Source organism: Lagopus leucura, unplaced genomic scaffold (genome assembly GCF_019238085.1).
Source record: "Lagopus leucura isolate 7727_CA_CO unplaced genomic scaffold, USGS_WTPT01 Super-Scaffold_73, whole genome shotgun sequence".
Taxonomy (NCBI): Eukaryota; Metazoa; Chordata; class Aves; order Galliformes; family Phasianidae; genus Lagopus; species Lagopus leucura.
Genome location: NW_024962252.1, coordinates 72,109,750 through 72,131,401, shown reverse-complemented (window position 1 = coordinate 72,131,401; position 21,652 = coordinate 72,109,750). Strand labels below are relative to the sequence as shown.

General features: G+C 37.6%; 1 protein-coding gene and 1 long non-coding RNA gene across 8 annotated transcripts in view; one reads left to right on the top strand and one right to left on the bottom strand.

Annotated features, from left to right (window-relative positions):
* Window positions 1-21,652, bottom strand: part of BIRC6 (baculoviral IAP repeat containing 6) — a 170,949-nt gene that overhangs the window by 36,286 nt on the left and 113,011 nt on the right. For all 7 annotated transcript variants that reach the window (XM_042891308.1, XM_042891334.1, XM_042891327.1 and 4 more), the window contains 2 exons: window positions 20,494-20,658; window positions 18,481-18,649 (listed from right to left, as the gene is read on the bottom strand). In XM_042891308.1, the coding sequence (XP_042747242.1) occupies window positions 18,481-18,649; window positions 20,494-20,658 (334 nt within the window). The remainder of the gene's footprint in view (window positions 1-18,480; window positions 18,650-20,493; window positions 20,659-21,652) is intronic.
* Window positions 8,430-12,518, top strand: LOC122191157. The gene is made up of 3 exons (XR_006182322.1): window positions 8,430-8,828; window positions 8,970-9,293; window positions 10,418-12,518. It is a non-coding gene; the product is annotated as an uncharacterized LOC122191157 (long non-coding RNA).

Sequence of the window (21,652 nt, the reverse complement as noted above, 5' to 3'; positions counted from 1 at the left end):
AAGTAAGAAAAATATTCTCCTTAAGAGAAATTCCATTATTTAAATGGCTGTGAACAAAAATTTTATTGAAAAATAAAATCAAATAGAATCAGGTGCAAGCTTGCATATTGCTACACGTTAAGTGTGCTTGCTTTTGGATAAGACCAAATTCTTAGATTTACACAGCAACTCTATTTGTCGGCCCATTCATTTGTTGCACACTCACATAGGCATGCTCTAAGTGGATTATTAGAAATCAGAATACATATTTACCCCTTTTTGAATTCCTAAACCATAAAGTTATAATTGAAGCTAATTCTCAAGTGCAGGCACTCCACAGAGGTTAAAGGAAAGGTATCCCTGCTCTACGAACACAAAGCAGGATTTTTAAGGAAGTTAATCTGGCTTTCATCATCTCAGCATTGGGAGGGGGAACAATGATTTCACTATTTTTGGCAGGAGGAGTGGGCAAGCAGCCACCTTGCAATGGTCCTCAGCAAGTCATGTTACCCCTTCCAGCCCATAAAACAGTCACTAGTATTTTAAGGCAAGACGGGAATTGAAAATAAGATGGAAATCTGCCATTTCATAGCACATGCTGCAGAAATCAACGTAGAAATTCAAAATTAGATAATGAAGGATTACTTTTTTTTTTTTTTTTTTTTTTTAAAACCATTACTTCAGTAGATGGAAGAAGGCCAAGACTTAGGCTTTTACTTCAAACTCCACACTATCAGCAAAGGACACTCACATTACTATTTGAGTGAATGGACGTGCTTTCACTGTGCTTCAGGGCAAACTTTCCTTTTGTGAGCATACCTACAATACCACACAGTCAAGTGACAGAAAGAAGACAATTTTACAAATCTCATTATGTCTTAAATACCTAACTATTTTGCCTGGTCAACATGACAAATATACATATGCAAGACAGAACCTTTACCACTTCAGTGTATTTTCTGTTGAACAGCTGATTATTTAAACATCAGCGTGGGGTTTTGGTATAAATGGCGCAGGCTGTGGAGAAATTGAAGCCTAACAGCATTCCTGAACCTACACTATATGAAAGGCAATCCCCTGCACTCAACACATGTTGAGTACCCTAGAGTGCAAGCAGCCATGCGGTAAATTTATCGACCAGCATGTCTGAGCATCATGTATGATGGAAAGAATCATCTCCACACCACAGACATGCAGAACAGAAAGTTTACATCATCCATGCAATGCCAAACAAGCTCCTGTACCACTTCTTAAAATCCGTCATCCACTAGCCCAAGATTAATGCATAACAACAAACTCAAAAGAAAACAGTGCACTGTTTTTAAATGAGTGGTACTAGTGAAGCTGTGCTCTTAAGAGGACAAGAAAATAGAAATACTTTTAAAATCTAGGGTTTGTGTTCTGAAATAAGCTCTTTCCAGACTAACACCTTCAACTGCAGAGACCTGTTTTCTTGTGACCTGAACTCAAAACTCCAAATGCAAAAAAGGAAATATTACAAAAGCATCTGCATAAAAATATGGGAAATGCTAGTTTTAACCTTTTATTTTCAAAAGGAAGAGAGAAAACAAGAACACACACAGAAAGCAACAGATGAGACAGTGAGACTGCCAAGAATAATCAAGACCTATCACAACATCTAACAAATGAGAGTTCCAAATGATGAAAATTAAAGGCAGTGCTCAATGTTCCATTAAGCTTCTCTTCAAATTCATTCTGATCTTCATGACTCCTAACTGTTATGAAATTTGATCCAGAAGTACAGGGAGCTCCTCCTCAGGAAAGCTGAAGTAAACTATCTAAAACTAATCATGGCAATCTTCTCTGTATATACTTCTTCTTTGCACAAGAAACTCTTAGCATCTTATTCAATTACGCAACATGTCTAAGTCACTAATAGAGGAAAAAGAAAAAAAACACATTGAAAATGCATTATTTACTATTCTAAACTTTTAGGAATCTCTTATGCGCATCAATAAAATGTTCATGCCCAGCAGTTACATTACCATTAGCAACAAGGAGCAGTATGGGATAAGAATAGAAGGGCATCAATGTTTCTACAATGTGATATGGAATTACAGGACACCCAGTGTAATGTCCTATTATGCTATGATATCATATTCTCTTTTCAAAAAGCACTGATGCTGTTGGTTATTAATCTGTGAGTGCGTTTGGATCATCTGGTAGATTGCAGAAATCTATTCTGGACACCCACCAGCTATCAAACTACATTTATTAAATCCACATGAAACCATTTGAGATGTACAGTCTAAAGTAAAAATAAGAGAAAATGTGAGTTCCAATAATATTTACCATGGAAATTTTCAAAGATGCAATGTGGTACCTCAAATTTCAAAAGGCCTGTGAAGTGTCTTTACCAACTACGCTGTGAGAGAAAGCTAATGTAGTAGTTAGAGGCTCCCAGTTTGATCCTATTAGCAGAGACGAACCTACCAATTTTGGCTGCCAATTAATGAAATGGGAAACAAACAAACAAACTCCAGGATGAAATACTCACGGACCTTAGCAGTAAGATAACATTGACCAGGAAAGCTTATGTTTAAGCTCTCTTTTCTTTAAAGAAGGCAGAAGCTTTACTGCCATATCCCTTGAACAGTCACACGGCCAAAACCAAATCCTTTTAAAGACAACAGCCCTCACTACCTTTTCTTCTGAAGTAAACAATTAGAAACAAAACCACAGAAACTAACTTCAGTAATAAAATGAATACCAGCTGCATCTCATATATGATGTTAGCTTCTACAAATCCTTGTACATCAAGGAAGCTTATTAAAAAAGATATCTCATCTTTGGAAGGCAAAAGGCAAACACTGCAGTTTAGTTTCCTTTTACATAAAACATATTGCACAGCCGAGTGCAAGGCATCAAAGTCTGCCAGAAAAATATACTTCATGTCAGTACTGGAAGACTGATGTTCAAGCAGATCCAAAGGGGATACCATAAAACAACAGGTTCTTGGCAGACTGATACAGATAGATAAGCAGTCTGTTGCTCCTGCTTCAAAGCAATCATACTATCCTGTAACCACAGAGGTCCAGAACTTCATATTGGTCTTGAGATAAGAAAACAACCTAGTTTCCTTATGCTTTCAAGATAGCCCTGTAAAGAACTTCTGGAGACTCAGTCATAATTTTGGAAAAGTATCTGTAACTTAAAGCTCATATAAACAAACGGACAAAAAAATTCCACTCGTTATTCCAGAGATCTGTCCTTCTGAAAAGTACTCCACAGAAATCCAGCAGTACATAGGTGAGCAAAAGCAGAAGGAAGAACAAAGTGTAATGTGAGAAGCCTCACTTAAATCTAGCCCTAACCCTTCTTATCTCTCTCCTGATACTTTTTCAGGTATATTGCCTAAAAAATTCCCTTCCTTATGGGAAATTTACTGCAATCAAGTGAGCGGAGCTAGAGACTGCATGTTAAAGCATGCTCTGTATATGCAGCTCCAAAAGTCATCAGCAGCTGTGTAAATCAGTGAAGAGCTCTCCAGTTAATGGTCTGATGCTCAAAAGCAATCTAAAACAATGTGGAGTACAGAAACAGATGAAGACTGAAGTAGAAGATAAAACCTCTTTGAGAGGTTTTTTGCAAACTAATAATTGGTTGGAGAAAAATAGTTTGTGTGCTCTTTGGAGGTAGAAAATTTTAGTCTTCAAAGGACTAAGTGTCTTATCCGACTAATAATCCAGTACCTAGTTAGAAAAGAAACTCAGGTTGCCTGGTCTTTAATTCTCAAATACCTCAGTAGGGTAATGTTTCAATGCATACTTCATAACAACTCCCTGTAAATTAAAATAACATTCTGCAACAGAGTCAAATTAGATGTACAAGTTCACAATGAGTTCTTTCGTACACCTTCAATATTATTAAGCACATGTAGATAATCAGTTTTAATATTTTCAAAAAAATCTGTTCATTTAGTTGTTGTACTACAAAAACATCACTAGGAAATACTTCAATACCTTAAATGCTTTTAAAATATGATAAGCACATCCTCATTCTTTTTGCAATAGAAAATAAAAGACTTCACAAGGAGAATGTCATGGTCTTGCTCCAAAACCATTTCAAAGTTAAGATAAGAAATCAGAAGAAAGTCATAGCAAAAGGTACTAGGATGACAGTTCCTTCTCTGTATTTAAATAAAAGCAGTCATCTGGACTCACTCATACGCACAGAATTTGTTCTTTCTCATCAAGCAAGATGCTTTAAAATCTTTGAAGAAAACAGAATTTGTTTTAGTTCTGTTGTTCACCAAGAGCCACTTTCCTGGACTAGGATCAATGCTCACTACTTTGCCTCTCCGGGCTTGCCCAGGAGAAGGATCCAATATTTGCTTAACAGATAACTCTACCACAATAAAACTTACGAACATGACAGCTCAGAAATTTGATAGTTGAAATTCTCCATCCTCCAGAAGCGTGCAGCTTACATTCAAACCAACTTGAAGAATTAGTCCCAGATACCTTTGGAAGAAAACCTCTTGAGCTATAAAGAATGGCACTGAATCATCACTGAAGCATTTTAAAAATTACCAATCACTTTTCAGAGGTACAACACTCATACAAGAGATTCTCTTCGATACCACAGCAAAAGTAAAAAATGAAGATGCCTGACATCCTATGTGAGACTGCCAAAAGCAATAGTATTTTTTCCATCATTCCATTCCACGACATCCAGTAAGTGACCACAGTTGGAGTCAGCAAGATTCAGCCACCAGCTCCCGAGTAACTTCCATTCATCAAGAGAGCTTAAAATAATTCCCTCCAAGCCAGTATGGGACACATCACTCAACATCCTCCAAAGGCACGCTGAGCTCAGCTATCAAACTTGCCAGTTTTCTTGATTAAATACTGGTATGCATTCCAACCACATGCACAGACAACAAAGCAGTGGTTGATCCTGACTGGTGCTAATGGAAGCTGGCAACAAAAGGAGTGTGGCAGAAAAACTGATATTACTCTCTACGTCAAACTACTCTGGGTGGCACTGATAAAGCTTAAACTGCTTTCTTAATATAGAAGTACTATAGAGCAAGTGTGAGGGACTGGAACATGTAAGTTTCTGGTGGTGAAGACTGACAGATGGGGAAAAGCTAGAACTCATAGCTCTGAGACAATTCTGTATGATTGAAGTTCCACAATCAGAAGGAAAATTCTTACAACATGTAGATACGTAGCTTAAGTGTCAACATCATTCGAACAAGGCTGAGGTGATACACATCAAGAGCTATGAATGACAACAGTAAGAAATCTAAAAGTAACTTAAGCTTTTTTTCCCGCAACAGGCAGCAAAATAAAGACTTTGAAATATGTCTCAGACTAACCATGCCATCACTGCGGACTCAAAAGCATCACACATTACCTATGTCAGAAAAAATAAGTAAGGCGCTCATATGCTCATAACCAACTCTCACTCTCCCTTTCCCCCCCCCCCCCCCCCCAACAAAAAACAGTAGCCGTGTTTAGATCTCATGAGAATAAAATACCAAAAGCCTTACAAAGGAGGAGGAAAGGGCATGGACATCTGCTTCTTGGTTACACTAAGCAAACTGGTTCATCTTTATCACTGCATCTCCCAACAGACACAGCTTTTCTCTATCGTACTGCAATTCAAACTGAAACAGTGTCAGATCTCAAACAGATGTTTGTGGAAGCTGTCACAGAAGAAAACTAGAATGTATAACCTACAGGATGCATTTTCCTGCATTTTAGGGAAAATGCAGAACAAATACAAGGGGAAATAATCTTCATACATAAATGATGTGTGAGTGATCCTCTGGATCTCATTACAGTGTCTTAAATAGATTTTTAAGTCTAGACAATCCTTTTTGCTTTTCTTCATATTATCCCCTTCAAATCTTTATTTACATTCTCTTTTAACGTGCAATCTTCTCCAGAGCATTCATTCTCTATAGGGCATGAATACCTCACTCAGAATGTGCAGATTTTAACAAAAATATAACACACACGATAACATTAGGGTACATTAAAATCAAAACTATATACATTCATAAAAACGCATGAGGAAAAAAAATAAAACTTACACCTTGGCTAAGAGTACTTGTCTGTTTTGTAAGTGTGATGCTATGGGTATAACACATTACTCACAGCTGTAGCACAAAGCAGGATAATGATCATTTACGGACTGAAACTGTATATCATTGTATTTATACCACTGAGTCTTTACAAGATAACTTGGCAACTCTTGCTTGAAATATGAATATCTGTAAAATATGACATATGTTTGTATTGGTCAGGACTATTTCCATGCAATACAAATGCTCAGACACCAGCAGTAATGAACAGAACGACCTGTAATCAACAGAAATTGCTCGCTCTGCTCTTGGGATGCTACACAAATTAGTTGACAATGACTTGCCAAAGTCTTACTAAATGCTTGAAAGGTTGGCCTAGATGGAAAAAATGGAATTACACTTAGTGCATTTTTGGATACCAAAACCAAATAGCACATAACCTTTTCACGTCCACAACAAAACAAGTGCTTTTATTACTGATGTGTACAAGATGTGCCAACTCTTAAGACTATTTTATGCAAAATATAAAATATCTCCCTAATTTTTCATACAAAACATTATGCAGAAATCAAGGTCTTTTCAAAATGACCCCATATTATTCACTTAAGATGTAAAAATGTGAAAAATCTCACATGGAATTTTCTCTTCATATTGAAGATGTGTTGTGGTTATAAAGGAGTTTGGTATTAATAAATATCAGCTTCCACCAACACAGATGAACTCCTCAAGCTTCCTGTAATTAAGAAATGTTAGGATTGACAATCTTTTTATTTTTTTCTTCTCCCCTACAGACAAGAACTCTTCTCCACCGCCGCTGCCCCATCCCTCTCACTGTGCTGCGCTCGGTGTGTTCTCCAAACTTCAGCACACCTGCCCAGCCGCACATACTAATGCAGAGGAAGGATGGATTATCAAACCAAGGCTGATGCAAAGGGCAGATCTGAATCATGGCGTGCAAGAGCTGTTGCTCCCCCTCCATTCTGTGCAGAGGGAGCCCCAAGAGATTTGTTTCCCTGGGTTCATGTAGCTCCTGTACTATCAGCTGCTCACGTGGCTCATGACAGCAGGCTGATGCAAGAGCTCAACCACAGCTATAACCAGGCCAAGAAATACTTAGCAGGTCCTTTTGCTGCTCTCTGTGGGTACATCTTAATTAGCCATCTATTTGTAGTGCAGCTGCTAAATTTACTTTATTGTCACCATCTATACTCAACAACACTGCAAGAAATTCTTCTGCTGGCCTTGAATCCTTTAAATCAAGTTGCGTTAAATCGACAAGGTGATGGATTCTTACCCTCCGAGTACATCATTTATCGTTAAATAGAAGACACACATTGCACAATTTATCTCCTTTCACAAAGAGTTCAGGTTTTAACATGTGAAGGTTAATATGGTATGATGGCTTGAATATTAGGTTACCATTAAGTGGGAATGGTCAGAATACACAGGTGACATTTTTCCCATCTCTGTATCCAAGCAGATCTAAACAAACAGAACTTTGAGATGCATCGACAGGAAACCATTCCAAGAAAACTGAAGTTGCAGCAGCCTTTTCAGAACACAGAGAGCTTAAAGTGAAAGCCTGCATGTTCACACTATAATATATTTTAGGGAAGCAGTGCTGGACAGATTAAAACTAATTCTTTGTACCATTCTTCTAGAGCCAAACAACTGCACCGAGTCAACACTAAGCTCAGCATAAGGACAAATCGAGTACCAGCACCATACACAGCGCACTGTACTTCAAACATGGCAGTCACCATTGAATAATGCACACTGAAAATACTGGGTGTTGCCAATCATCTATGAAGTCAAAAAAAATGTACTTTAACACTTCAGAAAAATGAGACAAAATACTTAATGTGTAAAACAATTTTAAATTTGAAGTATTTAAAGTGATGATTTTACCCTCTTGCTTTCTTTAAACACTTCACAAAAAGATTATTGAAAAATGAATTTCAAGCAACTCCTTGTTACTTCTGAACTATGCTGTTCTAGAAAGTGGTGGAGGTTTCTCGTTGTCGTCGGTTTTCCTCTGAAGAGGTTGGGAAGAAGCGAGCTGCCCCCTCCCCTGCACTGGCAAAGGCAGAAAACACCTCTGTCATCTACCTAGGAGGAATCAGGGGCACTGCCTCCTCTGAAAGGGAAACAGGAATATTTTTCTCTAAGTCTGTGCTTTCACTAATTACACCCTAACCTGCATTCCTCTGGTGGTGAGTACAAAAACGTTACGAGTGTCAGTATTTCCCTTAGAAACGACTGCCTGTCAAACAAAGCATAAAAAGACAACAGGCAGAAACACAGTTTCAGCTCGAATGCCTTAATGCCACTACTTGTCTCGCAGCACTCCATCAGCACCCCCTGAAGTACAGTTAGCCGCACTCCTCCCCACGCAGCACACTTTCTCTGCTGTTGCAAGATGAAAATGTGCCCGGCCTGACAATGAAGCAGCGGAGCCATCGCACATTGTTATGCAACTCGCTGTCTGCAAGGGTGGTTCGTAGCTCCTTCTTTATTCAGCAAGTGCCAAGTGCATGTTTAATCAATGTCACAGCTCGCCACAGTGTGCGACTGGAGCCGCCGTCATTCCTCCCCTCAGATCTGTCTGCTTAAGTCCTGCAGTGCTCCGAAGAATACCTTGGAATTATTTCCAGAGCCTCTGAGCGCAGGTGTGTGGCAGCGCTGACACGGCCGCAAGCAGCACAGACTTCCTTGCATCCCTCCTCAGTCTGGACTAAAATTACGGAGCGTGGCTGCACGTAGTTTGCTGCATTTGGAATTACGGCACGTCAACGTAAGAAAGCCTCTTCAGGCGGCTGCCACAGAGCGTAAATCACAGGCTGGTGGGGGGGGGGGGGGGGGGGCCCGGAAATCTTAATAAATAACTAAATACCATTGAATAAAACAGGAGCTGCTCATTTTTTTTTTTTCCAAGGCAAAACCAAACGGCATACATTTTGTTGCTCTACATCATCCAAGGAAAAAAAAAATCCTCATTTTAATGAGAATTAGTCAACAGCAAGGATCATTACCAGAAGGGTTTTTCGACTACCCTCAATGCTGGCGGATCACCGAGGGAAGCTTCTGTAATGTTATTCCCCTCACCGTTAAACTTCTTCATCAAGGAACTGTCCGTGCTCGTGCTGAGTCTATCTGAGCGAGGAGAGCAGCCCCTTCATGAAGATAAAAGCCTGGCTTACCACCGAATCGACGAGTAAGAAGCATGTCTGATGACATTTTATTCCTGATGCAATGTAGGGTAAGAAACATCATCTTATTTTACCTTTCTGGGAGATGTGCTCTGAGCTGATGGCTTTAATTAGACTCAGCAAAATACATTCATCATCAATGATTAAAGATGCTTGCCAAGAGAGAAAAATGCTGTAGCACTATAAAATGTGACTGCAAATCTTCAATAAATGTAGGTTATCTGAACTAGTAAAAAGCCCAATCAAATTTCAGTTTAAGACATGAAATTTCTGATCAATACGGCTAAAACAGCATAGCAGATTATGTACGATATAAACATCCCAGCCACCAGAGAACATAATCTTATAGGGAATGTGTTTCTAGAAGATATTAGGCTGTAAATTAAGAGTGCAAGAACAGCTAAGTAATAGAGACAGGCTGTCAACCTCACTTCTGCAACAAAAATAGGTAATAAATCATACATATGTCTGTAAGTCTCTATCTCAAGTCTTTAAACTGCACAGAACGTTGCTGCTATGAAAGCACTGCTGTCCTTTGGCATACTGCAGCAATAAGCATCCAGAATAGTAATAACCTTTATATTTGGAGAGACAGACATCTTCTGTTCAATGTTTACTGTTGCATGTATGTCCAAAAGCTGATGTATTAAACAAGTAAAAGGATGAGATCTCACCTGCAATCGCCTACTTGCGGCTCACTGCTCAAAAAAAAGACTGCTATACTGTGTTAAGGAGGCACATTATCCATGCTGGGCAACAGCAGACATGAACATTTTCAACTGTTTCTGTACCGTGACAGTTAAATTATTTAACAGCCGCTGAAAATTCACAGAATCTCTCCGGGCATTTCAGAGCATTTGACAATGCCTCCATACCTGCGTTCGTCGATTTGATGTTACATGAGGAAACAAATTAGCTGGCTTTAGACACATTTTACATTTCTTTTATAATAAGGCACATTAATTAAGTTTGAAGCATCAAGCTGTTCTTCACTCCTTCTATCCAATCTGCATCTATTTCTACCATCTACATGTTCATACAAAAAGAAAAGATGAATACAACTCAATACATGTAGAAATGAGAAAAAAAATTGTAAAGCACAGAACTACATTTAAAAAGATGAGAGCTTGCACATTTGTCAGACCAGATTTACCATTTGCTTTCTTTCCTCTAGCTAGCTGCCAGAATACTGGTGAAGAAATTTGCAGGAAAAATGGGGACCTCTGCCATCACAACACTGGAGGATGTAAAAAGGCGAGAGGAGAAGGAGGAGAAAGAAGAATCTATTCTAGCACTGCTTGGAATTATTGGAACTGTGCTCAATTTATTCGTTATTGTTTTTGTGTACATCTACACTACACTTTGATGGCATTTTTGAACACCAATTGCATAGCACACAGTGCAAAGACCAGCGATGGTAAGGATGATTTCTAAATTTAAAGCAAGAAAACTCACAGTCTGAAAAGATTATCAGAAACATTCCAGAGCGAAGTGTCTGGCTAAGGGCACTGCAACAACTGCTGAATGCATCTGTGAGCCCAGGTAGGGTGCTACATTATGTAAATCAAGACAGACAATATTCAGTTTCTCATGGATGAGAGATTAAACCCAAATAATGTAACCTGAGGTGGCACTGTTTTATTGACAACAAATGTGCAAGGCACAAAAAATATAAACAGAAAAACAGTGAAAACAACCAGAACACAGAAAGAGATTACTAAATACATGAAGATATATATAAGCAAGTCCCATGATGCTTATTGTAGTTTTGTGCAGTCTGTCTCTTCATAGCTGAGACCAGAAAACAGACAAAAGGGTTTTATTTCTAGATCACCATAATTTAGGCTTAAAATCTAAACAGATGTGCAATAAGTGTGGAAAAAGGAACAGTGTTATACCAAAAATTGTAATATTCTAAGTAAAATTTTAACTATTGACTGACTATATTCTGCAGCATTTTTGTTAGTATTGTGGAAAGCTGAAAAAGCTTAGGTTCTATTGCCTTTACTGAATCTGTATTTGAAATCATGCTATACTGACAATGTGCTTTTCTAATTAAAACTCCTTTTAAGTGGTGTGAAAAAATAAATGAGTTTTAGTACTTCTTTTAAGAAATATTAAAAATTACAATACTTTGACACATATTCTCCAAAGGAAAAATAAATACCAGAAACTACATTTTCCATATTACCATCTTCAGGATGTGTTTAGTGCAAGTAAAATACAACTTCATCGTTTTACCTGATGCTTATTTTCAGGTAAGATAAAAAAGAATGCATGGTGTTGTATGGAAAATAGCTTCAATATCATTTCCCAGAAGAATATACTCTCTCTGGACCAAGTCCTTCCCTTTTTGAATGGCTTAGGCCCAGAACTGCAACTCCCGTGAGTACTTCATGGAACGCACCATTACTTTACTGAAATCCATTAAACTGTTTTCATGTATGCTTTTTTTAATTTTATTTTTATGTATGTTTTTGAATTTAATCCAAATCTGCAGACAATCTAAGGTTATCACAGTTTCTTTTATACATGAATATACTCTATGTATTTCTTCTAAAAGAAAAGCTACTATTGAGAGCTGAGGATTAAAAACCATAATTGAGAAAACTCATGTACAAATAGAAAGAAGGGGTGTGAAACTGATTTTAAAAAGTACCATTCTGAGTATTACATGTGCCACATGAAGAACAGGACAGCTGTGTTTCTGAAAATCAGCATGGCAAAACTACACACATGGCAAAATTACACACAGCAAATAAGCAGAACCTCATGTAGAACAGCTCATTACTGTACAGAACCTCCTAACTGCTTAACCAAGGGAGCCTTCAAAAGTCATGTCTTAACAATACGTACATAAAACAAGGTCAGGGATCTACGATAGAAAGAATTTGGCACTGATATTTCAATCAGTTACAGAAATGACACTGTAAGTCAGTGATGTACAGAAGAAAGAGGTGGAAGATGGCATATTCTGATTTTGCTATTCTGAGTCAATACCGGCTAATCTAGAAGAAATGATAAATAGAGCTGAGGCTGCGCTGGAAGAAAACATGCAGACAAGAAAACTTACCCACTATCTGTATTCTATAGCAATTCTCTGGTATTGTATACTGATTTTCAGAGCATTCTGTAAGGCTCAGCTGTATTGAAAAGAAATCATGTAGCTTATTCATTTCTACTTAGGACTACAGGATGTAGTCAGTACTTTCTTTCTTTCTTTCAATGTATTACTTATATTAGTATATTTATGGGCATCATCACATTAATCTCATAAAACATAGTTATGTGATGGGGCTTAAATTAACAGGTTACATGAACCTGGAAACTAACAGAAAGGAAAATTCAGATAGAAACTGTTTATTTCGATCCTGAAGTTATTTTAAGCTTGTCAATTCTGTGAAATCAATAAACACTTTCATTTCATGTCATTTCAGTGCATAACTATCTTCTCCAAACCGTGACTTGACCAGTACACTAACGTTGGGGTGTGATACCACACTTCTCACTTTGTAAGGCACTTCAACAGCACATTAGGTAAAGAGCACGCCCAAAGTTAGAACCATCCATGGAGGAGGTCCAGCATCATTCCTTTACCAGTGAACGAGTTCATTAACATTAATGAAAACTAGAGGCATTTTTAAGCTTGGATAATTGTATACTGTCTACCTAAACTGCCATTGAACTTTCTGGTTTTTCATACCATACAGGCTTTGACTTTCTGAAAGAAGTAACTGGGTAATTTTATCAGAAAGATTGCCCCAGCATATGAGTTGTATTTCGTTCCAAAAAAGAAGTCTGATATCCTCTCTTAAATGACAATATTTTCATCTCCGTGCTCATGCAGACTTAGATCTAACTTTACTTAACTAGCTCCAATCCAATAGAGCCAGCGTTTACACCTTTAATCAAATATATGCATAAGAATTTCAAACAAAGAATTTAACAGCAACACCTCTTACTATTTATAGTTAAAAATCTATGGAAAAGCAGAGTTTCATGACGACTCAATGTTGACACTGCAGTAGTACCTTCAGCAGTGGAGGAATAAAGATGTTAGCACACAGTTTAATGAACTCATTGTACCAACTTCTGAGACCCATAAGGGAACACAAGATTCCAGAAGTATTCAGCCTTCTCAGTCCAGTAGAAATGGACTGCTCTTAAAACAGCAAAGCAACACCACAGAGTGCCTAGAGGAGACGTATGATCAATAGAAAATAAACGCTTCAGTAAAAAGCTGGTATAGTTCAAGCTCTGAGATGAGGAAGGCAGGCCTGAAATAGATAAAGCCTCAAAGATCTATCAAGAGGCAGAAAAACAAGCTCAGTATGATAACCTTCAGCAGATTTGTCCACAGTATGTACTGCATACAAAAATTTCCAGAAGAGGTACTTGGCAGCAGGCTGGAACAATCCAACTGCTAATGAATCCACATATCCAGGATGTCCCCATACTTGATAAATAACAAAATACGCATTTAAAGCAAAAATTGGATTGTTACGAAGTACAACATCCTGCACACACAATGCCTTTAGTAAAGCCCTCCCACAGAAACACATCATTTGTTTTCTGCAGTCAAATCCAAGGAAGACTGGATCTAACACCACAAGCTACGCCGACCACATAACATGGATTCTCTCTTCACCAAAGGAGGGGGGTGACTAAAAGAGCCAAGAACCAAGTAAGCATGCAAAGAAGTGGCTGCAAGATGTCAGCTCAAATCACATCACCATCTGCTTCCTGTATGCCTGGGAATTCAAGCAAAGAATTCAGGTACAATTCTGTGACTTGCCATGAAGTTTGTCTTCCAGGAAAGAGGTGGAAACAAATCTCTCTCCCGGATTTAAACAAGGTTATGACATCTCAGGACTTCTTAGGTATTAGTTTAGGAACCAGCTAGTACAGCTGCATTTTTAAGGAAGAACCACCTACCTACTATTGTAGAGCTTTCTTCTCTTCTTCTTATTAAATATTGGCTTTTGTTAGTTTTCATGAGCCTAGGTCTCCCAATCAAGTAACTTATTTTATCAGCAAAATCTGACCTTCTAGATAGCCACGTACTCCTGTTAGTACCTGATGACTGTGTTTGTTGGGAACTTCTTGTTGGAAGCAAATTTTATTGTGGTACACTGCTGAAGGAGAAAAATTTTCCATGTATTTGAGAGATTCTTAAAAATAAATTAGAATTTCAAATTAAACATGCTGTATGAAAGACAACAGAAAAGAGGTTTTCCATGACAGCTTTTGGCACAAAATACACATAAGTGCCCAGTAATGAATACATGTTAGATATTCCATGGCACAGAGGTTAAGAATTATATCAGTTTAACAAACATAAACATGAATTCTTTAGGAATAAACATAAATGTAATAGGAAAATCTCACCGTGCTACAAACTTATTTTTGTTTATAAAATGAAATATAACAAAGTCATAGTAATGCCATAACAAGATATGACACAAAGATGGGAAAAATATTCAAGAAACAGGGAGAATTACAGTAGATATTGTTCCTTCTGCCTAGTGCTGAGATCTCTTGTATAATATGCAGAAGTCCTTCATAGACAGATAAACCTTCCTTCTTGACACGAAAAAAAACAATTGCAGAAATTAATGGAAGTAGTCAGTTTGCAGTTTTCAAGGGCTTTACAATCACCTTACTCTGAAGCAGATGAAGCTGCAGAATGTGACAGAGTGATTTGGTTTGTAAAGATCTGCTTCAAGGTGAGGTTTCGAAACCATGTGAGCACTATTCAGCTGATTAATGTTACTTTAATCTAGAACAACCCAGATAAAAATCCAGACTGCATACGTTTCAGGGAAATTGAGTGGTAATGGCAAAACATATTCAAAGCAACAAAAACCCTCGATCCATTTCTAAGCACAATAAAGGTAAATTTTATATTCTGGTACTGAGCCTGTTCAAGAATTTTGCAGGATGTAGCATACCTGCACCTACCGAAACATGTCTAAATAATACAGAAAATTCTCACTAATACCAAAATGCCCATCATATTGTTTGGCTATGGTGACATCAGCCTAATGTGCAATAGTGGGACAAAGAAAAGCCAGCATTTCACTCATATATACTTCTTTATAGAAAATATTCTCCACAAAATTTTACATGTATGGCAGAGATAATAAGTGAAGATCATTTATTTAAATGATTCACAGTGAAATCTGTAATCTGGCAAGAGAATAAAGGTTACTCTTATGCTGGAGGTATTAACTAGTTCCAATATTACCCATTCAGGTTTCAGAAAGTTACAGAGATACTGAAATTTGCTATTTTCTGTCAGCATTTTGCTCAGAACAGCTTGTTACTGATGAGGTGCCAGAACCTGGGAACACTCTATTAGCATTCTGTATGCAGTGTTCTAATTTCTCAGTCCAGTATGTTACAGGAAAAATACAATCAGTTGCTTCTTTTACATGAAAGTACATTTGATAGCAGAAGTTACACCCATTTGAAAACTGGAAGACTGTGCTCATGAGCTTTACCAATAGCACTGTTCCTTTTCCTACCTCTACCGGGTAAGCATTCAGTCCTACTGGAATAAAGATAAGAACTCAGCCTAGAGAACTTTGAAATTAGAAGGTCTAAGATGAAAGAGTCAAGTCTGTTCTACTACACTGCTCTGGTCTTCAAGGTTTAATTAAAGAAAATAAACCATCAAAGTTACCAACCATAAACACATTGCTTAAGGTAATTTTTCCATCTTATGAGCATTGTACCAGAGCTCAACATTGCTCCAAAGCATCCAAACTTCCACCTCTCTTGTAGCAGCCAGGTTCAGTGGTGTTTCCTGACACTCTGCTGGTGATACTAAGAACCCCAGCACCACCTGCAACTCATACACATTGATGTGAGCATTGTCTGCTTTTGCACTAAACAGTAATTACTGCATTGGAGTTATGCCTGGCTATCATTAAGACAAACTGTTTTCAGGGACTGCTTTTAAATTAAATGCGTCTGACTCAAATATTCATGATGCAAAGACACTCTTTCCAGAATTCAAGCCTACTCACACATCATCCTCTCACACTGGTGTCTTATTATGTTTCCAAAGACAAGCTTGACTGATATAAGCCTGCACAGCTTTTTTTCTTATTAATGAAAAACATTGTTAATTACAGTTTCAGGTATACATTTCTGAACAAATACAGCAGGAAGCACTTAAGACTGTATTGCTCAGATCAATGTATTCAGCATCACAATCTTTGAGTTCTAAATTCCAATGAAAGTAACAATCTTTGTGAATTTGGAATTAGGAGAGTAGGTAACAGCTTTTCTCTAAAAAGAAAGGTTTGGTTGTGCTTTAATAGAGTTTATCTGTTGCTTTATGAGCCACTCACACATTTATGAATAGCATCTGTTTTGTTCCCACTTGACTAATTGCTAATTCAGAACTGTAACATTTGAGTATCCTCTGACAATCATGATAGCAGTAGTCCAGCAAAGGAAAAGATACCTAAAATTCATATTTTCCACTGAGGCTGCTCTTTTCTTTGTACTTAGGGAAAACAAATTGTCCCTGAAAGTCAAACTTGTCTAAACTTCTCTGTACTAGCCACATATCTCATCTCTTCTATCACTATCTGACTGTTCTTCTCCAGTTAAAGGTGACTTACACAGACAGATATGTTTTCCAATAGAAAACAGCAAAAAGCAATTTCAACAGCTGCGAATCATTTATAACTCTGAACCAACAGCTTCATCCTCTAGAGAAAAGGGCATTTTTGCCAGGTTTTTCAGTGACTTTTCCCTTCTACCTCAACAACAGAAGAATTTATGAAGGTCTGTTAGAGAGACTGCTTTTCTTCATTGTTTTACTTCATCTTTTTAAAAATCCCTTTACATTAGATTTTCATTTGCAGCAATGAGCCTACCATATAAGCCGGTTCATCTTCCTGACTGCAATATGTGCAAAACAGGATCAACAAATTCATTACAAAATTGAGAGAGGTATCTACAGCCTGGCAAGGGACAGCTTTGTATTTTTATTTTTTATTGTAAGGCCCCTGTAGGCTTGTTGAACTACTTTTCTTCCATCATATAAGATTATGTAATGCCTAGACTGAAAGAGCCACGTTTTTGTTTTAGTTCTGGGTAGTTTTGTAGACATTTAAGACACAGATGATTTCTCTTTAAACTCTGGAGACAAAATGTATCACACAATTCACCAAGCAGCTATGACACTGAAGAAATTCACATCATACATAATACAACTGGCATCCAAAAGAGCTACAGCGATGTGATTACATATTTATCTGTTACTTCAACAAGGCAAATCAGGCCCCAAACCAAATCATTTAGATTTGGAACAATATATTCTGCTGTTTACAGATTAAATCCATCTTTACAAAGCATCTGAATGAAAATCCAGCCTAAGGCAAAGTCTATGTTCCAAAGCATAAGGGTAAAATTTATCTGAAAAAAACACATCTACCAATAACTTTATACTAACACCTGTCATCTAGTGAGACTGAACATAGACCACAAACCCAATCTGATGTTTTTACCATTATTTCCACACAGGCATTTGCTTAGCTCACTGCTTGAAACTTTCTTGGATAACTGCAGTGTTTTCTGAATGAAAACTATCAAAACATCTCTCAGTAGTATTGCAGCAACACATAACTCATTTGTTTCTTCTTAAAAAAGCAACTCTGATGATTTCATTGTTCATTTTTTTTAAAAAATGTTGCAATTTACTTTAGAGGCTGAGTTTTGCATTTCCTAAATGCAAAAGTAAAAGTTCTGCTCAAAGTAAACACAGAACAGCTCTAGAACATAGTAGTTGCAACACGTATCTACTTCAGGCATATACTTGTTCAATTTTCTTAGAAAATTAATTATTTTCTTCACAGAAAGATTCCTGGTCTTCTATAAAGCACTCTTTCTCCATGGATCTTTTATGTAATCAGTAGAATTTTTCAGATGGAAATATGATATTCATGTTAATTTCAACAGCTTAATAACTGAATTTAAAATTTAAAGACTCTAAAGCAATTAAGTTTGAGCACTAAGAACAAAAGAGTATTTTGGTGAATGCTGTTATTTAGTTTTCTAAGGCTGAAGTGAATAAACATTCAATAGCACAGTTCTAAAACAGCAAACATATTGAAGGTAGCCAGAACAAGCCATTACTGATAGATACAGCACTGTTTTCTTATTCTGCTTATTTGACAGAGTTCAGTACCTTGGATCTAGAAGGAAAGAATGGCACGTTACCTGAATCATTGCGGAGGTATGATGACATTGCTGGAATGAGGCAAGACTGACTGAGGAGCTCCAGCAGAACGGACGGCAAAGCGCTGCTGTTCTGTCCTCTACCCTCATGGCTAGTCTGAGGGTCTCCATTTGATGCACTCCCTGCAGGATTTATGTAACTGGCAAGAACCTGAAATGAAGAAAAGTATTTAACCAAAACCGATTCATTTTAGGCAAAAGAACTTTGGTTTTCCTCCTTAAGGAATATCCCATAATACTTTGCAAGGTACTTTGCCAATTCATTACTTATGTTTATTTCAGCAGTCCCAAAGATATCTCAGAAGTTTTATCCAGTTCCTAGATTATCATCACAATTTTGGCAAATGATAAGATTAACTATTTTAATTCTGAATGACTTCAAGAAATCAACTAATGTGAACTCAGATAAGACTGCTAGAATTACTCAGAAGAGGAGATTGCAAGCTCATCGCTGAGATATGCTGCTAATCAATCCCATTCCCCTTTAGAACAGCCAATAGCTAAAAAATATAATTTTTTTTAATGCAAATGTTGTAAAAGCTATTTGTGATCTACTTTTGGATGGAACTTTCAGTTGCACATGAGGTAACTTGTGATGAGCATGTCAGTAACCCTGAACAACTGCTCACGTGTGTGCTTGTGCTTCAGTAACCAAGGAGCAACCCTACACTCAGAAAAGGTGGGAAGCCACCGTGGGCCATCCCAACTACAGCTATTGCTGAGTTCACAGGCCCTTAATGGATGCTGAAGACCTTCTTCCGTTCTCCTTCTTCCCTCTAACCCCACTACCCACTGTATTTTGCTGCAGCATCTTATTTTACCAGCGCTCCATACAACAGGACTTTGCAAAACAATCCTTCCAGAGAACTGATCGTAAAACCGACTGACATCTTTAGCAAAATGCTGAAGGGCTTTTTTTATTTCTTCCTCCCATTGCTGACTGCTCAATGCAAACGTCTCCCTTCCTCATGACTTTTGACAGTTATAACTAAACCTCTGCATGGCATAACACAGAATACTGCCTGGAAGCCTTGCCAAGAGTCATTCAGGTGCTTTGAACTCTTTTGCACTTCAGAGAATTGTTTCAGATTTGTTTTGCTTCTGTAAGAGGATGTGATACCTGTGCCTTATAATCTACAGTGACAGAAATAACTGATTACATCAAATTGATATCTTCATCAGCAAGGGCATGGACATTTTCAGAATTCGACCTCATTACCCAGCTGTAATGTTAGTTAACACATTTGAGCTGACAGTTCTGTGAATGAAATTTTTGATGACTAGAATGTTTCTCATTTTACACTGCTCTAAGATAACTGGGGTTGGCTGCATTTCACAATCGGACTTAAAAGGCCTAACTGAATGGGACTATCTTGTCCTTAATATAAGGTATTTGAAAGGCATTGGTAGTACTGAGATCTAGATGCTCACTGTTGATTTAATATTGCTATTTAAGAGACACAATCAAGATGTCATTATCCATATGTCTGAGTGAGATTTTGTTTTGCTGGTATACAACACATTCATGGACACTTTACTAACAGCTTTGGACACTTTCTTAAAGCAGAGAAAAAAACAGTGAAAAATGAATAGGTAACATGACTTTTGCATAAAAAATGTCTACTTACTTATCCCTTTTCCTTGATGGACAGTCTTTACTTTTGACTGAATGCCACAGAGATGTATGACAGCTCCAGGGAAATATACCAGAAAACATTTTGGTTTACAGACTATTCAGAACTGTCACCTACGCTTACCCCGTGTCCTTTTTATGCAGTAGCCTAGTGAAGCTTGAAAACTGCCTCACTCAAAATATATTCAATTTCTCATGTACAGAGACGTATACACAGTTGTAAACGGTTTTGTTTCGGTTTTCTTTTTGCCCAAAATACCATAATTACTGTTCTATCAGACTAAATTACAAATTCTATTTTTGTTTCCTAGGCCCTAATATTTCAATCACTTGTGATTAATCAAAATTTCATCATTACACACCTGTAGAAGGCAGGTCACATGCTCTTCTTCTAGCCTTTGCTTAGTCAAAGCTTGCTCAACATCCCATCCTGAAGCTGTGGAGCCCGTTCCAAAGCCTGTACCCTTAGCCCAGTACAACTGCTGTTCTTCTGTTGAAGCACTGTTGTGTGTACTTGACACTTGTGGCTAAATTATAGGAAAAAAAAAAATCATAATAATTTCAAAATTTTTACCTTACCAACCAATTATCTACAAAGCCTTTATTCTGCAGAACAATGTAATCTCAGTTTATTAATATAATCAAGATATTAAGATCCAAGTGAACTCAGAAGCCGTGAATAGGAATACTCCTGCCACAAAATTCCAGTACAGGTCAGCACTACATTGCTGCAAGTGATTCTCGGGTTTAACAAAAACTGCAAGTCCATTTTTGTTCTCATTTAAAATACTGTTACTGTTTAAATGATGAAAGACATTAAAATGTTATGTAATCAATATTACGCTAAACAGTAAGTCTCTGAAATTATTACTATTTAACTCCTAGTCAAGTTGAATAACAATTAGAAGAAGGGATGGAAGGAAGGAATACAGGGGCCTCTGCCACCTGTCACACACTTTGCTGTCCAAACTCTTGAGGATCTTTGTAACCCTCCTTTGGATGTTCTCAATAGGTTTATGTCCTTTTCGTGCTGTGGCACCCAAACTGCACCCAGTGCTGGAGGTGAGGTGATGAAACAGCTGTGCGATTATTGTCATGAAGATACTGCCACACATGAATGCTCAGGAGGATTTCATGAAAAATTAAAGGCAAATTCCTTGCCATGGAAATACAAGCTTTGGTGAAGAGTCTGGTGGACCTCCTATTTCAAGTTTCCACCTATCACTTGGATAGCTATGAATTGTGTGAAACAACCTGTTTTAGGGGTCATGGAACAGCTCAACCTGAGATCAGAATTAATGGCTGCACTTTCTATTCAAAGGTACTGTAATGTTAAGACATTCATTCGTCATCAGTGTGTTACTCAATTAGATGCAGAATATCTCAGATCCCCTTCAAAATTAACTAGCCAATAAAGTGAACTATACTTCTGTAGTTTTCTCTCTTATTTCCTCAATCCCCTCACCAGTATCAGAAGCTGCCAAAATATGGGCAGCCGTATATTCAGAAGCAGTTAGCCAT